We start from the raw sequence: 24,449 nt of genomic DNA on the forward strand, positions 1-24,449 counted from the left end.
CTGTGCAGAGAAGGGATGAGGGGCTGTGCGGAGAAGGGGATGATGATGAGGGGCTGTGCTGAGAATGGGGGATGATGATGAGGGGCTGTGCGGAGAAGGGATGATGTGGGGCTGTGTGAAGAAGGGATGATGAGGGACTGTGGAAAAGGGATGATGAGGGGCTGGCGGAGAAGGGGGGATGATGATGAGGGGCTGTGTGAAAGAAAATAAGTATGGGCCTAAATGACTTTCTTCTTGGTTTGTTTTCTCTACTGTTCATGCATTCTATATGAATAATAAATTAATCCATTTTGGAGAAAAAGGTATACCAGCCTTATTGGTTCTTAGAGATCTATTTAACAGTGTATGTAGTTTTTTATTGTAAAATCTAGTTTCATAAACACTTTAATTATAATCTTTCCGTTACAAGGTAAATTTTTTCACAAAAAAAATCTAGCCCCCATTGCTTCTGCTTATTAGTAAGTGCATTAATCTTCTTCAGTAGCTTTAAAGTACATGAACGACCTGAAAGACAAAATGCAGAGATACTGAAGGTATAAGAACCAGACAGAAAATAATCTGTAATCGAAAACCTTTATATAATACTAGATGGTGGCCCGATTCTAATGCATCGGGTATTCTAGAATAGTTATAGTAGTATATAGCACAGCCCACGCAGTATATAACAGCCCACGCAGTATATAACACAGCCCACATAGTATATAACAGCCACGTAGTATATTGCACAGCCACGTAGTATATAGCACAGAGACGTAGTATATAACAGCCCACACAGTATATAACAGCCCACGCGGTATAGAACACAGCCGACGCAGTACACTGTGTTCCAAATTATTATGCACAAAGAGTTTAGGAGTGATAAGGTTAGAATTTTTTTGTTTGTCTTTTAAAGGGCCACTGTCACCCCCTCCAGCCGTTATAAACTAAAAGAGCCACCTTGTGCAGCAGTAATGCTGCAGTCTAACAAGGTGGCTCTTTTAGTTTTTGATTAAGTTATTACCTCAATAAAGCGATTTGAAAATTGTCCACAAAGACCAGCTATTGTACCGGGAGGCGGTCCGAAGCGTCCTGTATGAATCCCCCAACGGCCGTCACTCTTCTCTTCAGGGGCGATGGTCCCCGCCCCCTGAGCGCTGTTATCTTCTGAAATCCGGCGCTTGCGCTGTTCTTTCCTGCCTGGGGCCTGCGCAGTGTTTACTGTGAGTCACAGCACAGACGCAGGGTGCCTGACTGCGCCTGTGCCGGCAGTGCGGCCGCCCTGTTACTGAATCCCCGCCCCGCACTGTGTTATTCATTATGCACAGTGCGGGGCGGGGATTCAGTAACAGGGCGGCCGCACTGCCGGCACAGGCGCAGTCAGGCACCCTGCGTCTGTGCTGTGACTCACAGTAAACACTGCGCAGGCCCCAGGCAGGAAAGAACAGCGCAAGCGCCGGATTTCAGAAGATAACAGCGCTCAGGGGGTGGGGACCATCGCCCCTGAAGAGAAGAGTGACGGCCGTTGGGGGATTCATACAGGACGCTTCGGACCGCCTCCCGGTACAATAGCTGGTCTTTGTGGACAATTTTCAAATCGCTTTATTGAGGTAATAACTTAATCAAAAACTAAAAGAGCCACCTTGTTAGACTGCAGCATTACTGCTGCACAAGGTGGCTCTTTTAGTTTATAACGGCTGGAGGGGGGTGACAGTGGCCCTTTAAACTCATTGATGGTGATGTGTGTCAGGGGTCTTTATATCACTGAAAGCAATTGCAGATACCTGTGCAAATTAGTTTGGCAGTTGTGTCCAAATAAAGGCAAGACTACTTAAGAAGGCTGTTCCACATTATTAAGCAGCCTACATTTTTTGCCAAAATGGGAAAGAAAAAGGATGTGTCGGCTGCTGAGAAGCAACAAATTGTGGAGTATTTAGGTCAAGGCATGACTACAATCAACATTGCCAAGACACTTCATCGTGATCATCTCACAATCAAGACGTATGTAGCTGATTCCCAGCACACACGTGTGCGTGCTGATAAGGAAAAATTGAGGACTCTTTCCAACAGGCAATTGCATAAGGTTAAAAGAGCAGCTGCAAAAATGCCTTGTCATAGCAGCAGACAAGTTTTTGAAGCTGCTGGTGCCTCCAACGTCCCCAGAACAACAAGATGCAGGGTCCTTCAGAGGTACGTAAGCCATCCTGTTGACCACCTCTATCCACTACACACAAGCAGAAATGGCTCCAGTGGGCCATACGATACATGAAGGCTGACTTCCAAACTGTTTTGTTCACCGATGAGTGCCGTGCAACGCTTGATGGTCCAGATGGATGGAGTGGAGGATGGCTGGTTGATGGACACCCCATGAAAACACGGCTAAGGCGCCAACAAGGAGGAGGTGGAGTAACGTTTTGGGCTGGAATCATGGGGAGAGAGATTGTCGGCCCCTTTATGATCCCTGAAGGGGTAAAGATGAACTCCATAATCTATGTGGAATTTCTAAAACAACACTTCCTGCCATGGTTCAATAGGAAGAACCGTGCTTTCTGCAGCAAGATCATTTTCATGCATGATAATGCACCGTCTCATGCTGCAAAAAACACATCTGCATCTCTGGCTGCTATGGGCATAAAAGAGGACAAACTTATGGTGTGGCCACCATCTTCCCCTGACCTCAACCCCATTGAGAACCTCTGGAGCATCATCAAAAGGAATGTCTATGATGGTGGGAGGCAGTTCACATCTAAGCAACAGCTCTGGGAGGGTATTCTGTCCACATGCAAAACAATTGAAGCAGAAACCATCCAAAAACTGACAAATTCAATGGACGAGAGAGTTCAGAAGCTTCTTTCGAACAAGGGGTCCTATGTGCAAATGTAACATCACCTAGAATAAAGTTTTCACTTGAAAACTGTTTGATTTCATTTTGTAATAAGCTGATAATGTTTATAACTTCACAATTGACCATTTTTTTGTTCAAAATAAAAAAAAAAGGTTAAAAAAAAGGTTGAAAACTCTGCTGTGCATAATAATTTGGAACATGCATTTTGAGTGTTTATTTTTTTAAAAAAAGATACTGTTTTCATAGGCAGTTTGTTCCAAAACATTGCAATTATACTAGAATAGTAGATGACTGGAAAATAACAATGACTGCAACTCTGATAGGTAATTTAGAGAAAATATGAGGAAATATTATTTGCATAATAATTTGGAACACAGTGTATATTACACAGCCCACATAGTATATAGCACAGCGACGTATTATATAACACAGCCCACGCAGCATATCACACAGCCGAGGCAGTATATAACAGCCCACGTATATAGCAATGTGGGCACCATATCTCCTCGCGACGCTCCGGTCCCAAGAATGCATTGCGGCAATAACACTTGATGACGTAGCGGTCTCGCGAGACCGCTACGTCATCATCTCGTGAGAGCGCTACGTCATCTCTGGTCATTAATGCAATGCATTCTTGGGACCGGATCGTCGCGAGGAGCGGCAAAGGCACCGGAAGGTGAGAATATAATGATTTTTTTTTTATTATTATTATTTTTAACATTAGCTCTTTTTACTATTGATGCTGCATAGGCAGCATCAATAGTAAAAAGTTGGTCACACAGGGTTAATAGCAGCGTTAACGAACTGCGTTACACCACGTTATGCCGCAGTCCGTTCAACGGACTGCTAAAACCCTATGTGGCCGCTGACTGGAGGGGAGTATGGAGGTGGCACTGACTGAAGGGGAGTAGGGAGTGGCCAATTTGCGGCTGGACTATGCCTGTCACTGATTGGTCGTGGCCAGCCGGCCGCGACTAATCAGCGACCTGGGATTTACGCGACAGACAGAGGGAAGTTAGAAACAGACGAAAGTACCCCTTAGGCAATTATATATATAGATTGTGTGCACAGCCGCATTTGTATGGAGCAGAGGTGCACATGCTTGACCACTGTTGCTTTCATTTCTATGGGACTGCTGAAAGTAGATGAGCACTGTACTTGGCTATTGCTGTTGATCCCATAGATAATGGAGTAGGCGTCGAATATGTGCACCTCTGCTCCATTCTGGACGTGGTTTATTAGGAGTGCTGCATAAGCTAGTGCAGAGTTATGAAAATAAAACAAGGCCTTCTTGGCCTAAGCAAAAAAAGTAAAACATACAGCACAGTCCGTGTGGTTGTGGTGATTCTTAATTTTTTCCCCTTTTCGGGTGCATTACATTAAGTGGTGTTACACGTTCAAACCTAAAACTTGTCTTTCAAAAAAACAAGCCCTCTTACAGCTCTGTTGATAGGAAAATATAAAAAAGTTCTGGCTATTTAAAGAAGGGGATTTAAAAATAAAAGCGCAAAAAAACTATAATTGACTCCAAAGAAAAGAGGTTAAAGAGGCTATTAAGCAGTATAAATTAAAAAAAAGGCTTGATCCTAATTATGTATCTATCCTCCAAAAATCTAGAGTAGAACAATTGTTAAACACTTGGAAAAGTTTTATAGTCATTCTACTCTAAAATCCAGAACAAAGTATAAACTTTTCCGTAATCTAGTTTATCTGGAAAGGGAGAAAACCTTGAAGACCTTCCCATATAATGTGCCTTGCAGAACTGGAGCATGCAGGGATTCAGGAACTAAACCGTCTCCATTTTTACCACCCCTTTTTCTTTTTGTCTGTTGTTTACTTGTCTGTTTATTGATACTCAACAAATCAGGTCTTCTTTTGTCAGGAAGATAACCCAAAGGTCTTTCAAAGGATACCAGATACTCATTTAGGGCCTGATTGATCAAAGCTTTAACACCAAAATAAGCATTGAAAAGCTATAACATTTTGCAGAAATGCAAAGCTGTGCTAAGGTTTTGCGATTTATTGCTGTCTCATGTAAAAAAAATGTGTCCAGCTCTAATGAAGTTGGCTACTTTGGTTGGGACGGGGACATGTCAACCTTCGCTCGGTAAGATCATGACTAGGGTTGCTAGATCCGATCATGTAAAATCGGAATCATACCGATTTTCACTATGATCGGAATTTCGAATCCCGATTCCAATCTTTGAATGTGATCGGAAATCGGAATGAACCACCCAATGAAGAGCCTGTGTAGTCTGGGCACATCCAGTTCGGGAGGGGGGAACAGTTTGGGCGGAGACTGTGCGTATCTGTGTGCGAGCGGGGTCTGTGCGGGACCGTCGGGGGTCTGTGCAGGCCTGCCGGGGGTCTGTGTGGGCTGCTGGGGTTCTGTGCGGCAGGCCTGCACAGACCCCCCGGCAGGCCCACACAGACCCCCGACAGGCCCGCACAGACCCCCGACAGGCTGCACAGACCCCCGGCAGGCCCACACAGACCCCCACCGGTCCCACTCAGACCCCGCACACACAGACACGCAAGTCTCCGCCCACACTCTTCCCCCCTCCAGAACTGGATGTGCCCGCACACACAGACACGCACAGTCTCCGATTTTTTATCCCCATTGACTTCAATGAGGATCGGAATTCCCAATCGCTGATTTTCAAGTGTGATCGGACCGATCCTTTCCGATCCGATTTTTAGGGTGATCGATCAACCCTAATCATGACAAATGGTGGCATTCCAGTGCCCGAATGGAGTAAGATTTGTAGCGAGGCACACATGGAGGTGCTCCTCTTAGTGCATCAGGAGCATGCCCCCTCATTAAGACCGGCGTGAACAATGCTGGTCTTGGATGAATCAAGACCTATATGTCTGTTTCGTCGCCGGGTACTCTTCCTGAAATGTGTTTCTGAGGAGCCTTTTGTTACATTAAATGTATAGAAAACAATGTTCTAATATCAATATTGTACACCTTGCTAGAATATTTTATTATGTTAAATCCTTTTTATCCCTCTCCTGGTTAACCATATCTTTAACTTTTAGGCTATGTGCCCACGTTGCAGATTGTCTGCCGAATTTTCCAGAGCAAAACCTGACTCCATTCGCAGGAAATCCACTCATGTTTTTTGCGTGCTTTTTTTACAGAACTTCCCAATACAATAAATAACTGTAAAAAACTTGGAAATTCTGCTAAATTAATGAACATGCTGCGTTTTTTACCGCGATGCGTTTTTTTCGTGGAAAAAAAAACGCATCATGTGCACAACAATGCAGAATTAGAAATTAGAAATAATTATTAGAAATAATGTGAAGCGTTTTGTGTTTTTAAGCGTTTTTACCGCAAAAAAAAAGCGCAACGTGTGCACATAGCCTTAAGGTTTTTAGCCTGGAAAATTAGAATAAATAAGTGTAAAAAATAAAATAAGACATCCTTTCTTTTAGAAACAGTGCTACACCCATCCATTGGTTGTCTGTTGTTACAGCTTGGTTTCATTTCAGTGAATGCAACTGAGCTACAATAACAAACACACTGGCCAGATGTGGTGCTGTTTCTAGAAGAAAAGACCCATGTTTTTGAAATACTGGATAACGCAATTAAAGTGCCACAAGTTGTTATAACTATTCATTTTACCTTATTATCATGTGCAATTACTTACCAAGAAGATTTTGTAGATCAGAATCAGACACGTAAAAGGGAGGGCCTATGAAAAATGAAAAACAAAACAGTTATGCTTGCCATCATTTCTACTGTATAACATAGGCTAAAGGGAATCTGTCCCCCAAACCACATATATCGTAAATCTGCCTGACGAAGGAGCCTCTGTGCTCTGAAAGCTTGCAAATATAACTTTTCTGGTTATCCAATAAAGATATCAATCTTAGAATACTTTTGTCTGTTTTGAGCATAAAACTATTTACATGGGTTTTTGGGGGGCTAACATAGTAACACAAAATATTTTAAATAGTTAATGCCAACTATTACTGAAAGGTGTCAGAACACAGTTCATAGTAGCTTTCTGTGTATGGAGCTGTTAGTGTCTCCACTGTCCCTGGTCTACAGCTGAAATTGCTTTTTCACATGGGTCATGGTGTTATGGTACTGTAGTTCAAGTGAGCACCTGAACTAGACCATGTAGTAATAGAAAACGATAGCCTGGTGTGAGGAATCACGTTTTCTTGGCATCATGTGGATGTTACTTTGACATGTACCGCCTATCTAAATATTATTGCAGACCAATTATACTGCCAAAGGTATTCCCAAATGGCAGTGGCCTCTTCAGCAGGATGATTTGCCCTACCACACTGCAATAATTGTTCAAGAGTATGCCTTTAATGATCAGCTACTGATATTTTAGTGCCCACTACCACAAAACATCTTCAAAGGTTTGATGAAATCCATGCCACGATAGGTCAGAGCTGCTTTGACAGCCTGAAGGCGTCTTACACAATATGAGGCAGATATTTAAGGTTACAGCTCAAGATATACATCAGTTAGAAGAACCGTGATAACGAATAAAATACATCAATTTGATCTTCATTGAAAAAACAAAGCATCTTAGAAACCTCTTGAATTATTTGATACATCTCCAATACTTCCCTTATTGAAGCCAACATAACCCACCCTGAATTAGCTGATTTCGATAAAAGTTACATTTTTATTTTAATAATAATCTTTATTTATTTATTTAGTGCCAATATGTTCCACGGCGCTTTACAATTCGACAGTTCATACACAACAATCATAAGCAACAAAATTAAAGGTGAATCAATAATTAAAGCAAAGATAGGCTACGTTCACATTTGCGGTCCTCGCCGCAGCGTCGGGCGCCGCAGCGGCGCCGCATGCATCATGCGCCCCTATATTTAACATGGGGGCGCATGGACATGCGGTGCACTTGCGTTTGGCGCCGCATGCGTCCCTGCGGCGCCCGCGTCGGGGCGCAGAGGACGCAGCAAGTTGCATTTTTGCTGCGTCCGAAATCAATGAAAAAAAGGACGCATGCGGCGCAAAACGCAGCGTTGTGCATGCGTTTTGCCGCGTTTTTGTTTGCGTTGTGCGCTGCGGCGCCGACGCTGCGGCGCACAACGCAAATGTGAACGTAGCCTTAATGATGACCATGCTTATTAGAGCTTATAATCTAAAGTGAGGTGGGGGTGATACAAAGTACAGGTGCTTATTTACAATGATAGTCTGGCCATCTTGAGGAAATGGGGAATAGATAAAGGATATATGAGCTAGTCACCATCAAGTATTAGTAGTGCTTTTGGGTACGGTGTAGTTTGATGAGAGTTATGTACAGTGAAGTAGAGAATGGACTATATACAAAAGGACTTCGATTAAAGAACGTGATAGGCCGCCCAAAACAGATTTGTTTTTATGGAGCATCTAAAACTGTAAATTGTGGATAGTCCTAATTTCTTGGGGTAGAGCATTCCAGAGGATTGGTGCAACTCAGGAGAAGTCTTGGAGCCAGGAGTGGGAGCTACGGATTAGTGCGGATGTTAGTCGAAAGTCGCTTGCGGAGAGTAACAAGCAAATAGGCTGATAAACAGAAATGACGGAGGAGATGTAAGGGGGTGCTGCACTCGGGAGAGCTTTGTGGGTGAGAACAAGCAGTTTAAAATGGATCCTATAATGTATGAGCAGCCAGTGCAATGACTGGCACAGAGCAGGAGCGTCCGAGTACCGATTAGTGTAGAATGGTGACCCTTGCTTCTGCATTAAGGATGGACTGGAGAGAGGAAAATCTAGTCAGGGTACGGCCAATTAATAGAGAATTACAGTAGTCAATGCGAGAGTGGATCAGGGCAACAGTGAGGGTTTTTGTTTCCATGGTGAGTAAGGGGCAGATTCTAGAGATGTTCTTTAGGTGCAAGCGGCAAGAGATTGTATATAGGAGATGAAGGAAATATTGGTGTGAAACATAACACCCAGACAGTACGCATGCTGCCTGTGCATAATTGTGGTGCCACCCACGGAGAGGGAGATGTCAGCTTTAGGAAGGCCAGTAGACGGAGGGAGCAGAAGAAGTTGAGTTTTGGAAAGGTTGAGTTTCAGATAGAGAGCAGACATGATATTGGAAACTGCAGACAGTCACTGGTGTTCTGTAGTACAGCGGAGGTAAGGTCAGGGGATGACATCTATAGTTCTGTGTCATCAGCATAAAGATGGTACTGAAAGCTTAATTTGCTGATGGTCTGTCCAATTGGGGCTTGTCGAAAGCTGCAGAGTGGTGACTGTTGCGTTTTAATGTTAAAAGGTTATTGGTCACTTTGATGAGTACTATTTCTGGAGAATGTAGGGGGCAGAAGCTGTATTATAATGGATCTAGAAGAGAGTGAGTGGAGAGGTAACGGGTAAGGCGGGAGTAGACCAGACGCTCCAAGAGTTTAGAGATAAAAGGGAGATTGTAAACTGGTCTGTAGTTATTTGTGCAGGATGGGTCAAGAGAGGTTGTTTTTAATAATGAAGTAATGATAGCGTGTGTGAAGGAGGAGGGGAAAATACCAGAGGAGAGGTAGAGATTGAAAATTTTACTTAATTGAGTAGTGACGACTGGAGAGAAAAACTGGAGGAGATATGAGGGAATGGGGATGTTGAATCTCCCAGGATTAGGGTTTGCAATTCGGAGGACAGGAAGTGTGGCAGCCAGGCAGAAAAATAGTCAAGGAACTGGGTGGGTGAGCCTGGAGGACGATATATGACAGCTACTCTGAGGGAGAGGGGATGGAAGAGCCTGATGGTGTGGACCTCAATTTTAATTATTGAATTGTAGGACAACATTTGATTTTAATATGGAGCAACAATCACTGCAGTTGATGGGATCTCAAATCAATATCCAAATTGAAAATATTTAGAGTTGAAAATCTATATAGTCGAATACAAACTGAGACCATTTAAATGAAATATAAAACTATGAGTAAAGAGTGACATATTTAACAAGTGTTCTTCTCACCTCTGACCAACTTAATGTCATATTCGACTGTTACAAGTAGGTATCGACAGTCCTTAGCCATTAGTGACAAGACAATGTTGGCATAACTGTGGGGAAAAAAGAATACGGATAGTACGTCAATACATCAAGTAGGAATTTACGCTATACAAAATTAATAAAAAAGATGCAGGTAAGGAGGATGACTAAAAGTAGTATTACATCTGTGTTCATAAATAAGGGCTTAATTCTATCCTTATATAACATGGCATTGCAGTCCAAAGCCTTATACTGTCAAAATGCCAGGACATCTGCGATGCCTTTGTATATATATTATCCTCTCTACTGATTGCAGAATCCATTTTTAAATCTTTTAACGTTTGTTTTCTTTTTAATTCACGTGATTCTATCTAATCTTGTGCAACAGCAGATTCAGATATTTACTTTACAGCAGGTGCCTGGACATAATGTAGCATGAGGAATAACACTATTTTTGGCCATTATATGATTTGTATCCTACATTTTTCACTAGGAAGATGCATAAAAGCGGTTTTCTCATATAACATGTTACAACGTTTCTTTTATTTTCAGTTACTATTGATTTATGAAGCTTGCCGAAATGTAAGGCCATGTTCACACTTCGCGGTTTTTACCGCGGATCCGCGGCGATTTTGATGCTGCGGGTCCGCAGCAGTTTCCATAGCGTTTACATTAACATGGAAACCCTATGGAAACCGCAAACCGCTGTGCACATGCTGCGGGAAAAACCGCGCAGAAACGCAGCGGTTTACAACCCGCAGCATGTCACTTCTTTGTGCAGAATCGCAGCGATTCTGCACCCATAGAAATGCATTGAACCGCTTACTTCCCGCATGGGGCTGTGCCCACGTTGCGGGAAGTAAGCGGATAATGCGCGGTTGCTACCCGGGGTGGAGGAGAGGAGACTCTCCTCCAGGCCCTGGGAAGCATGAATAGTGTAAAAAAAAAAGAATTAAAATAAAAAATGATGCTATACTCAGCTCACAGCGCTGCCCGTGGCCGTCCGGTCTCACTTGCTGTGCGAGCAGGACCTGTGGTGACGTCGCGGTCACATGACCGTGATGACGCCGCGGTCACATGACCGTGACGTCACGAAGGTCCTTCTCGGCACAGCATCTTTGGAATCGGACCGCCGAGTGCAGCGCCCAGGAGATCCGGACATCAGAGGGGGTGAGTATAACCAATTTTTATTATTTTTATCATTACTATTGATGCTGCATATTGCTGCATATGCAGCATCAATAGTACAGGAGTAATCCCGCAGCGGAAACCGCGGAACAAACCGCGATAAATCTGCAGGGATAACCGCAGCGGTTTTGCCCTGCAGATTTATCAATTCCGCTGCGGGATAAACCCGCAGAGCACGCCGCAAAGTGTGAACCCGGCCTTAGTGACCATTTAACCATTTAGTAAAAAGACTTTAAAATGAATAAAAAGTAACAATTTAGTTATAACCTATTTAGCAATAGAAAAGATTTCTATGATTACACACATTAACTAACCGTTCTCGGTCTTTTGGGTTCACAGCTACAAATGCTCCTCTGTCCCACATTCCATCAAACCTTCCAATGACCGAGCTGCAGATGACACAAAATCATTAGTCAGATACTCAAGATACGGTACTTTTTTATGTTAAGAAAAAATATCGCTATAAGTTGAGTTCTGGTATCCGGTAAATAATCTTATGGAGTGAATACTTACTGAGATATGTCATAAATACTGCAGCAGTACAATGCAATGTTCCCAGATACACTCTGAAATCAAATAATGTGGATATTAAACATACGGTGTATAAAAAGAGGTTTACCCACAGTAATAAATAATGAGGTCCAACTGCTGTTTTGAAATGGGTTTTTTTTTGTCCAATCTTCAGTGGCAATCATTGAGAAATTCTTATTTTTGTGGGAGGGGGAGACTTGCCATTGGACTGTGTAACATCTATGAATAATATCAAATACATTATTGGCCTGGCTGGATTATTTTCACGCTGCCCCCAGGATAGATGGTAGAAAAGTTCTCCATAATCTGCCTTTCTCACCACCTACATTAAAATAATATACATTTGCAGTGTAGTATGAAACTAAATCACTAGGATTTATGTACCATTCCAATAAAAGAATAAGAAAAAAACACATAAAAAAAACTAAACATACACCCATGTTCATAAAATAATTTATCACTTTTATTTAACATAAATTGAAATGGACAAACACAAAAATCAAGAACACTTAAAATCTGACATACTACAATATTAATGCAGATAAATGGTGTCCTGAATTCACACTCCCTAAAAAATAAGGATTGAGGGTCAAAAAAGATGAAACAATTCTGGGATATACAAAAATTCGGATCAAACACTACTATAAAATTCCAGTTAAGGAATAATTACCACAAATTTACAATTCAAAGTTCAAGTGTTAGGCCAGCGTCACACTAGCGAGTTTTACGGACGTATGAGAGGTGCAGAAAATACGGATTGGATACGGTACAATGATTCTCTATGTCCCAGCTCCTATCTGCCGTATTTTACTGATCCGCATTATACGGTCTTGTACGGCCGTAGAAAATCGCAGCATGCTGCGTTTGTCACCGTATTGCGCAAAAAAATTGCCAATGAAAGTCTATGGGGGCGAGAAAAATATGGATTACACACGGACCAGCAGTGTGACTTGCGAGAAATACGCAGCGGTGTTCTATAGAAAAGCCGGTAATTCAATTGCCGGCTTTTTCTTTCTCCTTTACAAACCCGACAGGATATGAGACATGGTTTACATACAGTAAACCATCTCATATCCCTTTTTTTTTTTTGCATATTCCACACTACTAATGTTAGTAGTGTGTATATGCAAAATTTGGGCACTGTAGCTTGTAAAATAAAGGGTTAAATCGCGAAAAAAATTGGCGTGGGCTCCCGTGCAATTTTCTCCGCCAGAGTGGTAAAGCCAGTGACTGAGGGTGGATATTAACCCCTTTCTGACCTCGGACGGGATAGTACGTCCGAGGTCAGAAGCCCCGCTTTGATGCGAGCTCCGGCGCTGAGCCCGCATCAAAGCCGGGACATGTCAGCTGTTTTGAACAGCTGACATGTGCCCGTAATAAGCGCGGGCAGAATTGCGATCTGCCTACGCCTATTAACTAGTTAAATGCCGCTGTGAAACGCAGACAGCGGCATTTAACTACCGCTTCCGGCCAGGCGGCCGGAAATGATCGCATCGCCGACCCCCGTCACATGATCGGAGGTCAGCGATGCTTCAGCATTGTAACCATAAAGGTCCTTGAGACCTCTATGGTTACTGATCCACGGTAGCTGTGAGCGCCACCCTGTGGTCGGCACTCACAGCACACCTGCATTTCTGCTACATAGCAGCGAACATCAGATCGCTGCTATGTAGCAGAGCCGATCGAGTGGTGCCAGCTTCTAGCCTCCCATGGAGGCTATAGAAGCATGGCAAAAGTTTAAAAAAAAAAGTTAAAAAAAATGTGAAAAAAAATAAATAAATAAAAGTTTAAATCACCCCCCTTTCGCCCCAATCAAAATAAAGAAATTAAAAAAAAATCAAACCTACACATATTTGGTATCGCCACGTTCAGAATCGCCCGATCTGTCAAAAAAAAGCATTAACCTAATCACTAAACGGCGTAGCGAGAAAAAAATTTGAAACGCCAGAATTACGTTTTTTTGGTTGCCGCGACATTGCATTAAAATGCAATAACGGGCAATCAAAAGACTGTATCTGCACCGAAATGGTATCATTAAAATCGCCAGCTCGGCACGCAAAAAATAAGCCCTCAAACGACCCCAGATCATGAAAAATGGAGACTCTACGAGTATCGTAAAATGGCGCAATTTTTTTTTTTTTTTTAGCAAAGTTTGGAATTTTTTTTCACCACTTAGATAAAAAAGAACCTACCGTAGTCATGTTAGGTGTCTATGAACTCATACTGACCTGGAGAATCATAATGGCAGGTCAGTTTTAGCATTTAGTGAACCTAGCAAAAAAGCCAAAAAAAAAAACCCACAAGTGTGGGACTGCACTCTTTTTGCAAATTCACCGCACTTAGAATTTTTTTCTCATTTTCTAGTACACAACATGGTAAAACCAATGATGTCGTTCACAAGTACAACTCGTCCCGCAAAAAAATAAGCCCTCGTATTGCCAAATTGACGGAAAAATAAAAAAGTTATGGCTCTGGGAAGGAAGGGAGTGAAAAACGAACACGGAAAAATGGAAAATCCCAAGGTCATGAAGGGGTTAATAGCCTAGAGAGGGTCCATGGTTATTGGCCCCCCTGGCTAAAAACATCTGCCCCCAGCCACCCCAGAAAAGGCACATCCGGAAGATGCGCCTATTCTGGCACTTGGCCACTCTCTTCCCACTCCCATGTAGCGGTGGGATATGGGGTAATGAAGGGTTAATGTCACCTTGCTATTGTAAGGTGACATTAAGCCAGATTAATAATGGAGAGGCGTCAATTATGACACCTATCCATTATTAATCCAATAGTACGAAATGGGTAATAACACACACACACATTATTTAAAAGTATTTTAATGAAATAAAGACACAGGGTGTTGTAATATTTTATTATACTGGTAATCCACCTGAAGACCCTCGTTCTGTAAAAAAGGTAAAATAAAAAATCAACAATATCCCATACCTTCCCACGCTCGAGTTCATATAAGGACATCCAGCAGGGGGCGCATCACCGCGACTCAAGGTAACTACAGGACATTCCCCTGCATTACATTCATTCACAACATTTTACAGACAGGAGCGACTGCATTAGCACAGCTCCTGGCTGTAAAATGATTTAACCCCTTCAGATGGATTTACATCGTGGGACTGACAGAACGATGGAAGGTATGGGATATTGTTGATTTTTTATTTTACCTTTTTTACCTTACGAGTTTTTTTTATCAACTTGAAATTTGTCCTGCTATATTTGGCCAAGCATTTAATTACCTTACCCTTATTGTGATAAGTAGTTGTAGTTGCTGATAACGTGCTGCATTCATCTTTCCTTCAACTTTGACAAAGTTTCCTGTGCCTTTGTAGCTCACACAGTAGCGATCCACCCCCATGCTTTACAGTAGGAATGGTGTTCCTTTCATCGTATGCCTTGTTGACCTCTCTCCAAATGTAATGTTTATGGTTGTGGTCAAAAAGGTAAATTTTTGTCTCATCACTCCAAATTACCTTGTTACAGAAGTTTTGAGGCTTGTCTCCGTGCTGTTTTGTGTATTGTAGGTGAGATACTTTGTGGCATTTGTGCAGTAATGGCTTTCTTCTGACGACTCGACCCTGCAGTCCATTTTTCTTGAAGTGCCTCCTTATTGTGCATCTTGAAACAGCCACACCACTAGTTTTCAGCGAGTCCTGTATTTCAGCTGATGTTATTTGTGGGTTTTTCTTTGCATCCCGAACAATTTTCCTGGTAGTTGTGGACAAAATTTTTGTTGGTCTACCTGACTGTGGTTTTGTTTTTACAGAGCCCCTGATTTTCCATTTGTTAATCACAATTTGAACACTGCTGACTGGCATTATCAATTCCTTGGATATCTTTTTGTATCTGTCAGGACTCTGAACATTTTTTACCTTTTGTGCATTACTGCCCTCTTCCAAGATGGCGTCTTTGGTCTCATGTGCACTGTGTCTTCCTGCTATAAATCTCCACCCCAGCCTTCAGTCTGTGCTAGAGTATTCTGCCTTGCATCCAGCTCCTGATCTCTGATTACTCCCTGGCTATACACCTGCTCCTGTGAACCTGTGTGGTGATCCTGCTACTCTGCTCTGAGTTCCTGCTGCATACACAAGTTACTAGTAATCCTCCTTCATCTGCTGCTCGTGTTTATTTCCACCTGCATTTGCTGGACATGTAAGCTGCTGCTGCTTTGCATTAACCTGAGACTATTAACCAGGCCTCCCTGGTTGAGCTAAGAAATGATTTGAACTGCCTATAAGCATATCTATCTGTGTCTGGACTAAGACAAGGATTTATTCGTGTCAAGTATCCACAAGAATAACTGTGCTTCATAGACTTTCTGCTTGATTGCATTTTGCTCTGAAGTTTCCTATAGACTGCTAAGCTGCGTTTATTATTTGCACCAAGTGTTGTGGACTTCAGTTTCTCTCTGCACCTGTTTGAATCACCGTGTGATAATATAGACTTTACCACTTATAAAACTGTGTCCTGTAGTTGTCTTGTTCCACGCAAAGAGTCTCCTGAGTTATCCCCTATAATTATTACAGTTTCTCTTTCCTGTTTTATACAGTTCAACTACCTTTTCCCATAGATCCGTTGACAATTCTTTTGCTTCCCCCATGACTCGCAATTCAGAAAAGCAGTGGCTGGATGAAAGATGCAAGAGTTTGTATGGATCCCAAAAACTCACTCAGCTTTCATGCACACAAACTGATTACAAGCAAACAGGTCACAGGTGAGGATGTTACCTTTAGTAGCCATTCAAACCCATTTGTGTCTACTTCTGTGCATGTTACCCTGCCAAAATAACCAGGGTATGTGAACTTTTGCTCAGGGTTATTTGGATGTGTTGGGTTGTCATTATGATTTAAAAAGAGAAAGCACAGTAGTTTGACAATAATTGGCTTCACCCAACCACTAACCATGAGTGGAGTAAAAGTTTTGGTGTTATCATTCATATTCTCTGAACAAAGGCCAAGAAAGCAAAAACTATGCCGTGATATGTAAACATTTGAGCACAACTGTACATCACATAGGATACACCAAGACTGCTGTATACATCACATAGGAGACATTGGGGTTGCAGTATATACATTACATAGGAGACACCGAGACTACTCTATATAAATCACATAGGAGACACAGACAATTGTATATACATCACATAGACATTGGAGCTGCAGCTTATACATTACAGTAGACACTGGGAAATATGCATTAAAGGAGATGCTGGGGCATATATATCACTAGATATTTTGGGGCAAATACATCACAGGAGGGGATGAGGCATATACATCACACAAGGGGATGAGGCATATACATCACAAGAGGCACAGGGGGCATGTACATCACAGGAGGGGCTGGGAGCATATAAATCACAGGAGTTGCTGTTGCATATATATCACAGGAAAGGCTGGGGGCATACACATCACAGGGGGGCTGGGACATATACATCACAGGAGGGGCTAGGGACATAAACATCACAGGAGGGGCATGGGGCTTGGAGCATATACATCATAGGAGGAGCTGGGGACATATACATCATAGGAAGGCTTGAAGCATTGAAGCACATACATCACAGGAAGGGGTTTTGGGCATATGAGACTATCGGACATATACATTTCATGATGGGCTTTGGCTAACACTGTAGTTGTCCTCATCGGCGGGATTGGAGAACAGAGCACGCTGACTCCTCCAACAAAGGACACCTTGATGCTGGAAAACTTCAGGCCATAATCCTTCATTGCATGCACTGCAGCATTCAGTAGTAAACGCTGCGTGTGCGTGCACTCAGTGTGAGAAGCAATTAAACGGGCGGTGGCTGTCCATTTGCCAGCTATTGCCTGAGCATTGTGATCCCTGGTCCAAGCACTGCGGTCACCGAAAATCTGCCGGGGCCAGAAAAGAAGACGCAAATGGCCCTCGGGCTGGAAGTTCCCCACCCATGTTATAAGGTGTCAATGAGGATTATTATTAAGGGAGGCACAAAGGAGTTATTTCTGTATTGTGCTGTGTAGCTGTAAGGAGGCACAAGAGAGCATTGTTATTATAAGGAGGCACGGGGATTATTGCTATACAGTGCTTATGGAGGCACAGGGGAGCATTATTCCTACAATTTAGTGCAGAGGAAACATTATAGCTGTGTATGGGCCGACAGAGGGCACTGTTATTGTGTGGGGCACAACAGGAGTGTAGTATAACTATGTTGGACAAAGAAGAGGCATTATTACTGACTGGGGCCCTGTTAACAGCACTATATGGTTTGTGTAGATGTGGTAGAATGTGAGGGGGAACCTGAAATGGTCTTGGATTTTCCAAAGAAAATATTTATCTAAGTATGGGGAGTACTCACCTGTACAAAGGAGAACCAATATTCTTTCACCTTTGTCATTTTTTTTTTGGGGGGGGGGAGTATGGATACAGTTCAACATTGCTTATCTGCATTAGTAAGTATTAGTGATGGGCGAATATACTCGTTACTCGAGATTTCCCGAGCACGCTCGGGTGTCCTCCGAGTATTTTTTAGTGCTCGGAGATTTAGTTTTTATTGCCGCAGCTGAATGATTTACATCTGTTAGCCAGCATAAGTACATGTGGGGATTCCCTAGCAACCAGGCAACCCCCACATGTACTTATGGTGGCTAACAGATGTAAATCATTCAGCTGCGGCAATAAAAACTAAATCTCCGAGCACTAAAAAATACTCGGAGGACAACCGAACGTGCTATATTCGCTCATCACTAGTAAGTATATCAGGCTTTTTGTATTTGTACTGAATTTGCATTGATTTTAAATAAAAATTATACATTTTTTGATGTACATGGGTCTGTGCATTTTCTTTTGTTGTGTCTTCAGTTTTTGATGTCTATTAAATATGGATCAGGCAAAATTCAAATTTGGATTTTCCTGGGAAATTTGATTAGTGGAGAAGTTATTTACAAATTTAATGTCCATTGTTATGTTTTGGGAATCTCTACAAACCCCAAAACAACATAATCATAATAGTAAATTAAAAAAATCCTGAAATTCACCTTTCCAGTCCTTACGCTCTTCACCATATCTTGTCTCATCTTCTGAACCCAGGCTCTCACGCTGAAATTACCAGGAGGATTTTGCGCAAGTACACGAAAGATCATGACTACCCAAAGTGCGCAATAGGTGACAAGTACAGGACTTGATAGTAAGCAGTGGAGAAGCCGAAGAGGTGAATGATGAGGTTAGGATAACGATTTTTTGCTTTTTTTTACCCTTTAATGACAATTTACATTTTGCTGAATCGTCACGGAAGCGAATTACAAATAATCCACATTTTGATGAACATATTTTTGGGAAATGTAAGTAGAATTCAATGAATATCTAGTGTCTATGTATACTTTGATGTATCTTTGCTACATTCTTATTTCATATTGGTGGGTGGTGCCCATCTGCACTACTGCTTTTTTTGTAACTACACCGCGTTCCAAATTATTATGCAAATTGGATTTTAGTGTCATAAAGATGTAAGTTTTAGTTTTTCTTATAAACTCATTGATGGTATTTTGTCTCAGGGTTTTTTTGATCTCTGAATATTTATCTCAAACACCTGTGATAATTAGTTTGCCATGTGAGTCCACCTAAAGGTAAACTACTTAAAAAGAATGTTATACACTATTAAGCAGGCCACATCTTTCAAGAAATATTTTAAATGAAAATTATCTCTCTGCTGCAGAAAACCAGCAAATAGTGCAATGCCTTGGACAAGGTATGTAAATATTAGCTATTGTATGAAACCTTAAGCACGATTATTGTACTGTGAAAAGATTTGTCGCTGACATAGATGACAGACGGATTTGTGCAGATAAAGGAATAATGAGCAAGGTTTCTACCAGACAAATTCATCAGTTTTGAAAAAAAATACTTTTATCATTGAGAGGTTTGTCCAATAAAATGTTATTTAGAATCTAATGGTTGATGATTTGAACATTATACTAACTCATTTGCATTGACCAATTAGGAAAATCAGAGAAAAATAGAATTTGCATAATAATTTGGAACGCAATGTATAGCTCAAACATGCATCAGAACAATGTCTTTTGATGTATGCATGATTGATATGCTTTAATGTACCTAACTTTGAACTAGTTAATGCTTTTACTTGGCATACAGACACAAACATATAGGCCATAGGTTTAACATATGTGCCCTGCTAATATTTTCTGTGTGAGTAAAATCTGCAAACAAACAGAGTGTGAACACAACCTTAACTGCCAAAGAAACAAGTCACAAACCTTAAATACTTTGGCTCCAGGAATCTCGGCTACAGCTTCTTCAGTATAAGGGATATTATGTTCCGAAAAAAACTCTTTTAGTCCTATTTCACAGACATCAACCCCAACCACATTATGGCCCATATCAGCGAGCCTAAGATAAACCATAATCAATACATTCTAGTTATTAATAAAAGGTTTTGAATATGGTTTCAAAAACGCACTATTATGAAGAGCTCAGAACTATCTGCATGTACCATTTCATATCCACCGCCTTGCCACAGAGAGGGAAAAAGATGTTCAGCTGTCTTCTGCCATTCTGCATTTCATTAATGAATTCCACCAGCAACCTGGGTAAAAAAATAAATGTATATACTGTATATTTATGCATAAATGTATTACAGTGCAAATGTTTTGACATCTGTGAAGAATGATTTGAGAAATAATGTTGATAGTTAATTTTTATCAATTAATAAAATGTAATGTGAATGAACAAAAGAGAAATGTAAATTAAATCAATATTTGGTGTGACCAATCTTAGCCTTTAAAACACCATCATTTCTTCTGGCTTCACTTGCACACAGTTTTTGTAGAAATATTGCAGAGAGGTTGTTGCAAACATCTTTGAAAACTAACCACGGATCTTTTGTGACTGTAAGTTTCCACAAATCCTTCTATCTCTTAATGTAATACCAGACAAACTTGATGTGGAAATCAGGCCTTTGTGAGGGCCATATCATCACTACCAGAACAATTTGTTCTTTACCCTGAAGATAATTCTTAATGATATTGGCTGTATGTTTGAGACCATTGTCCAGTTGCAGAATACATTTGGAGCCAATCAGATGTCTCTCTAATGGTATTGCATGATGGATTAGGCATGTTTGTATTTCTTAACATTGAGTACAACATTAGTCTTAAACAAATCCCAAACTCAATTTGATGAAATTAAGCCTCAAAATTTAAAGGAACCTCAACCGTGCGTCACTGTTGTTTGCACAGTCATTATTATACTGCTCCCCAGTCCTTGGCAAATAAATTGCCTTTTGTTAAATCCAAATATTTCACATTTTTTACTCATAAATCCAGAGCACTTGCTGCTATTTTTCTGCACCCAAGTTCATATGATTTTTTGTATATTTAAGACACTTGGCCATGTTTCCATATTAATGCTATGCCTTTTGTCCACAATTCTTCCAGAAAGACCACATCTGACAAGACTTCGAGCAATAGAGGGTGTCAATGGGTTCCACTGGTTCCTGCCAGTTCTGAGCAGATGGCACTGATGGGCATGTGTTATGGACCTGGTGGTTAGGAGCACTGTTATGGACCTGGTGGTTAGGAGCACCCGGAATGACCTGATAGTTAAAACGGGGATCTGAGACAAGCTCTGAGGAGGTGGTAACTCTACTGACCGCAAACGCTAATCCTATCGCAAACACTAGAAATAGCCGTGGAGCGTTCATAACTCTCCCTAGACGCCTCTTCACAGCCTAAGAGCTAACTACCCCTGAAGATAGAAATAGAAGCCTACCTTGCCTCAGAGAAATTCCCCAAAGGAAAGATAGCCCCCCACAAATATTGACTGTGAGTTGATAGGAAAGTGACAAACACAGGAATGAAATCAGATTTTAGCAAAGGAGGCCGATTCTACTCTAGATAGACAAAAGATAGGAAAGGGAACTGTGCGGTCAGAATTAAAAACTACAAAAACCACGCAGAGTTTGCAAAAAGACCTCCACACCGACTCACGGTGTGGAGGTGCAACTCTGCACCCCCAGAGCTTCCAGCTAGCAAGGAAATATCATAATAGCAAGCTGGACTAGAAACATAGCATGTACTGAGAAATATACTCAAAACAAATGGACAACAAATGAACTAGCAGGGACTTAGCTTCTGCTGGAGTAGACAGGTCATCTGAGAATTCCAAGAGAGATCTGAACCAGTACTGAGACATTGACAGCTGGCATGAACTAACGACCATAGCAGAGTTAAATAGGAAAGCCAGCAGGAACAATAAGTGAGGGCAGCTGAGCAATCCAACCTCAAAAATCAGCAGTTCCACTCAAAGCCACCAGAGGGTGTCCAAGGACAGAACTCACTAAAGTACCATTCACGACCACAGGAGGGAGTCCAAGAACGGAATTCACAACAGGCATGGTCCTTATCGTTGCCCTCACTGATGAGAAATACAGACATGTATTTGAGAACCATGCAATAGCAGCAGAAAGGAATCTTATTGGCTTCAAATTTATTCTGTAGCAGTACATTGGCCCCAAACGTTATTAACGACACCAAATTTTATTAACAACTATCTTCACCGCATAGAAAAAAAAGGAGACTTAGAAGTGATAGTATGGCCTTATAGAGTCCTTATCTTTACATGAGTCTTTCAGCGATAACATGACAAGACAAAAGGGATTGGTGCATGCCTATATTAACCAAAGATGTGTGGCTAGTTTTCCCAAATGTTTGGAACAACCTCAAAGTTGAGTCTCTCCAAAAACTGTGTGCAAGTGTATTTTGAAGAATGTGATGCTTTGATACAGTTTTGACGACAAAGGATAGGTCACAGCAACTATTGATTTGATGTAGATTTCTTTTATGTTTGTTCCATTTGCATTTTATAAATTCATCAAAAACTATTTACACTGCTTTTTTTTTTTCAAAGCATTCTTTCTTTCCAGCATTTTTCCACACTTGTCTAAACGATATTGTAGATTTGTTATGAAAAATTGGAAGAGTTTAAAAAATGTAAAAAAGCTGCTGAAAAGTAATTTTATACCACATTAATCAGTAACCCCTTCCTGATCTGGCGATTTTCCATTTTTGAGCTTTTGTTTCTTCTTCCATTTCTTTCAATAGCCCTACCTTTTTTTAAATTTTCTGTCGACATAACCATATGAGGACTTATTTTTTTGCAAGCCGAGTTGTACTTTTGAATGACACCATTCATTTTATCATGTGGTGTGCTGGAAAGTGGGAAAAATATTCAAAGTGCAATGAAATTGCGAAAAAAAATCAATTCCACATTTGTGTTTTGGTTTTACAGCATTTATTATACAGTAAAAATGACTTGGAAATATGATCCAAGTCAGTATGATTACGATTATTCTAAACATCAAGAAAAGGGGGAAGGAGAAAAAAACGTCCAAAATAGTCCCGACCACAAAGTAATAGTAACAAAAAATATTTTATTAGAACAGGTAGTAACATGGATATCAAAACAATGTTGAGAGCTATTCGCCAAAATGTAACATACAAAAAAATAAAAACATGGACGCTGCACCCGGTACAATTATCTTTATGGAAGGAGGAACATCAGTGATATCATGTGGTATGTATTGTCATAGACATGTGAATTTTTTTTTTGCATAATTACTAAAAAAAGACATAAATATCATATCTATGAAGAAACATAAAATGCAAGTGCCGTAAGTCAATTCCTTATTTTGTTAGGAAGAAAAGTGATTTATCACAACATCAGTATAGAATTTTTAGTGCTCATCTTAGTGTATACATGTTTGTGAATTCACCTACTGGTGACAGTCATAGTGTAATAACCAAAAATGGGAAGGCAATAGACTTACTATGAATGGAGCTTCTTCCTCCGAGTGGCGTTCACCCCGACGCGCGTTTCGGCTTCTGCCTTCATCAGAGGGTGAAGTCAACAAGGACAGGAGTAGTTTTTATAGTATGAAGAGCAAATACAGTGTAAGGGGTGTGTGCGTGCCGACAAATTACAGGGAGGAGGCGTGGAACATGTATAGTTTGATTTTTTTTAAATTTACGAAAAAAAAATCTGAATTTTGTAAAAAAAAAGGTTACATGTTTTGCCATATTCCAAAACCCATATCATTTTAAAATTTTGGTCTATTTGAAGACTTGTTTTTTTGTACCCTGAACTTACGTTTTTATTGATACCATGTTATGGCCCGCATCAAAGACTGAGAGCTGACATATTAACATATGTCGCTAAGGGGTTATGGGAATATGACCGCTTGCAGGGTGATTATCACAACCATTATGACATAAAGATATAACATTGCACGGTGTCCAGCTAGATGTAGTTACTTACTGGTGTACATGATTTTCATGAAACACAATATTTCTTGTTTCCCATTTCTGCTTCCAGTCATTATCTGAAAGAACCCGGTCCTGTTTTGTCTCACTGAATTCAGTAGGATTGGACATAATTTAAAGCTGTGAAATAAAAGATAGAAAAGTTAAAATGGAAACCAGTAGTTTTAGGGTAATACATTCCCACGGATAAGCTGTTAAAGGCACAATAATCTGACCCGTTAGGTGAAAGCAGTGTTGCGAAATTTCAGGTGTCTTCTAATTAATTTGTGCTTTTTAGTAGATGTGGAAGAAGCACATCACTCAGTTATTTCAATAGGATTTATTTTCACATCAAGTTTGCAGATGTGGAAAAGCAGACGTACTTATGTAGAGTTATTTTCAGTGGTAGGAATGTGCTATTTCTGTTGGCTTTTACAATGGTATTACATCTAGTTTTTGTGTAAGATTAGAACTAAAACAGTACAGCAGAAGCTAACATTGTATCATTACAAAGATTTAAAGCTATATATGTCCTCTCATAGTGCTTCAGCCTCCATGATACAGGCAGCCAATTTGGGGCAATACAGCAAAGCTAACAGCACTGTGATAGGACAACTGAAAATTTGTAATGAGACAAGGTTCAAA

At 41.0% G+C, this 24,449-nt stretch overlaps 1 protein-coding gene across 2 annotated transcripts in view; it reads right to left on the reverse strand.

Annotated features, from left to right (window-relative positions):
• Positions 1-327: 327 nt before the first annotated feature.
• Positions 328-24,449, reverse strand: part of LOC143781170 (thiopurine S-methyltransferase-like) — a 35,254-nt gene continuing 11,132 nt past the window's right edge. For both annotated transcript variants that reach the window (XM_077267666.1, XM_077267667.1), the window contains exons 2-9: positions 23,821-23,945; positions 20,000-20,092; positions 19,764-19,896; positions 11,494-11,546; positions 11,295-11,369; positions 9,778-9,863; positions 6,478-6,522; positions 328-504 (exon numbers count right to left, since the gene is read on the reverse strand). In XM_077267666.1, the coding sequence (XP_077123781.1) occupies positions 389-504; positions 6,478-6,522; positions 9,778-9,863; positions 11,295-11,369; positions 11,494-11,546; positions 19,764-19,896; positions 20,000-20,092; positions 23,821-23,936 (717 nt within the window). In that variant the 5' untranslated portion in view covers positions 23,937-23,945 and the 3' untranslated portion in view covers positions 328-388. The remainder of the gene's footprint in view (positions 505-6,477; positions 6,523-9,777; positions 9,864-11,294; positions 11,370-11,493; positions 11,547-19,763; positions 19,897-19,999; positions 20,093-23,820; positions 23,946-24,449) is intronic.

This window comes from Ranitomeya variabilis, chromosome 6 (genome assembly GCF_051348905.1).
Source record: "Ranitomeya variabilis isolate aRanVar5 chromosome 6, aRanVar5.hap1, whole genome shotgun sequence".
Lineage (NCBI taxonomy): Eukaryota > Metazoa > Chordata > Amphibia > Anura > Dendrobatidae > Ranitomeya > Ranitomeya variabilis.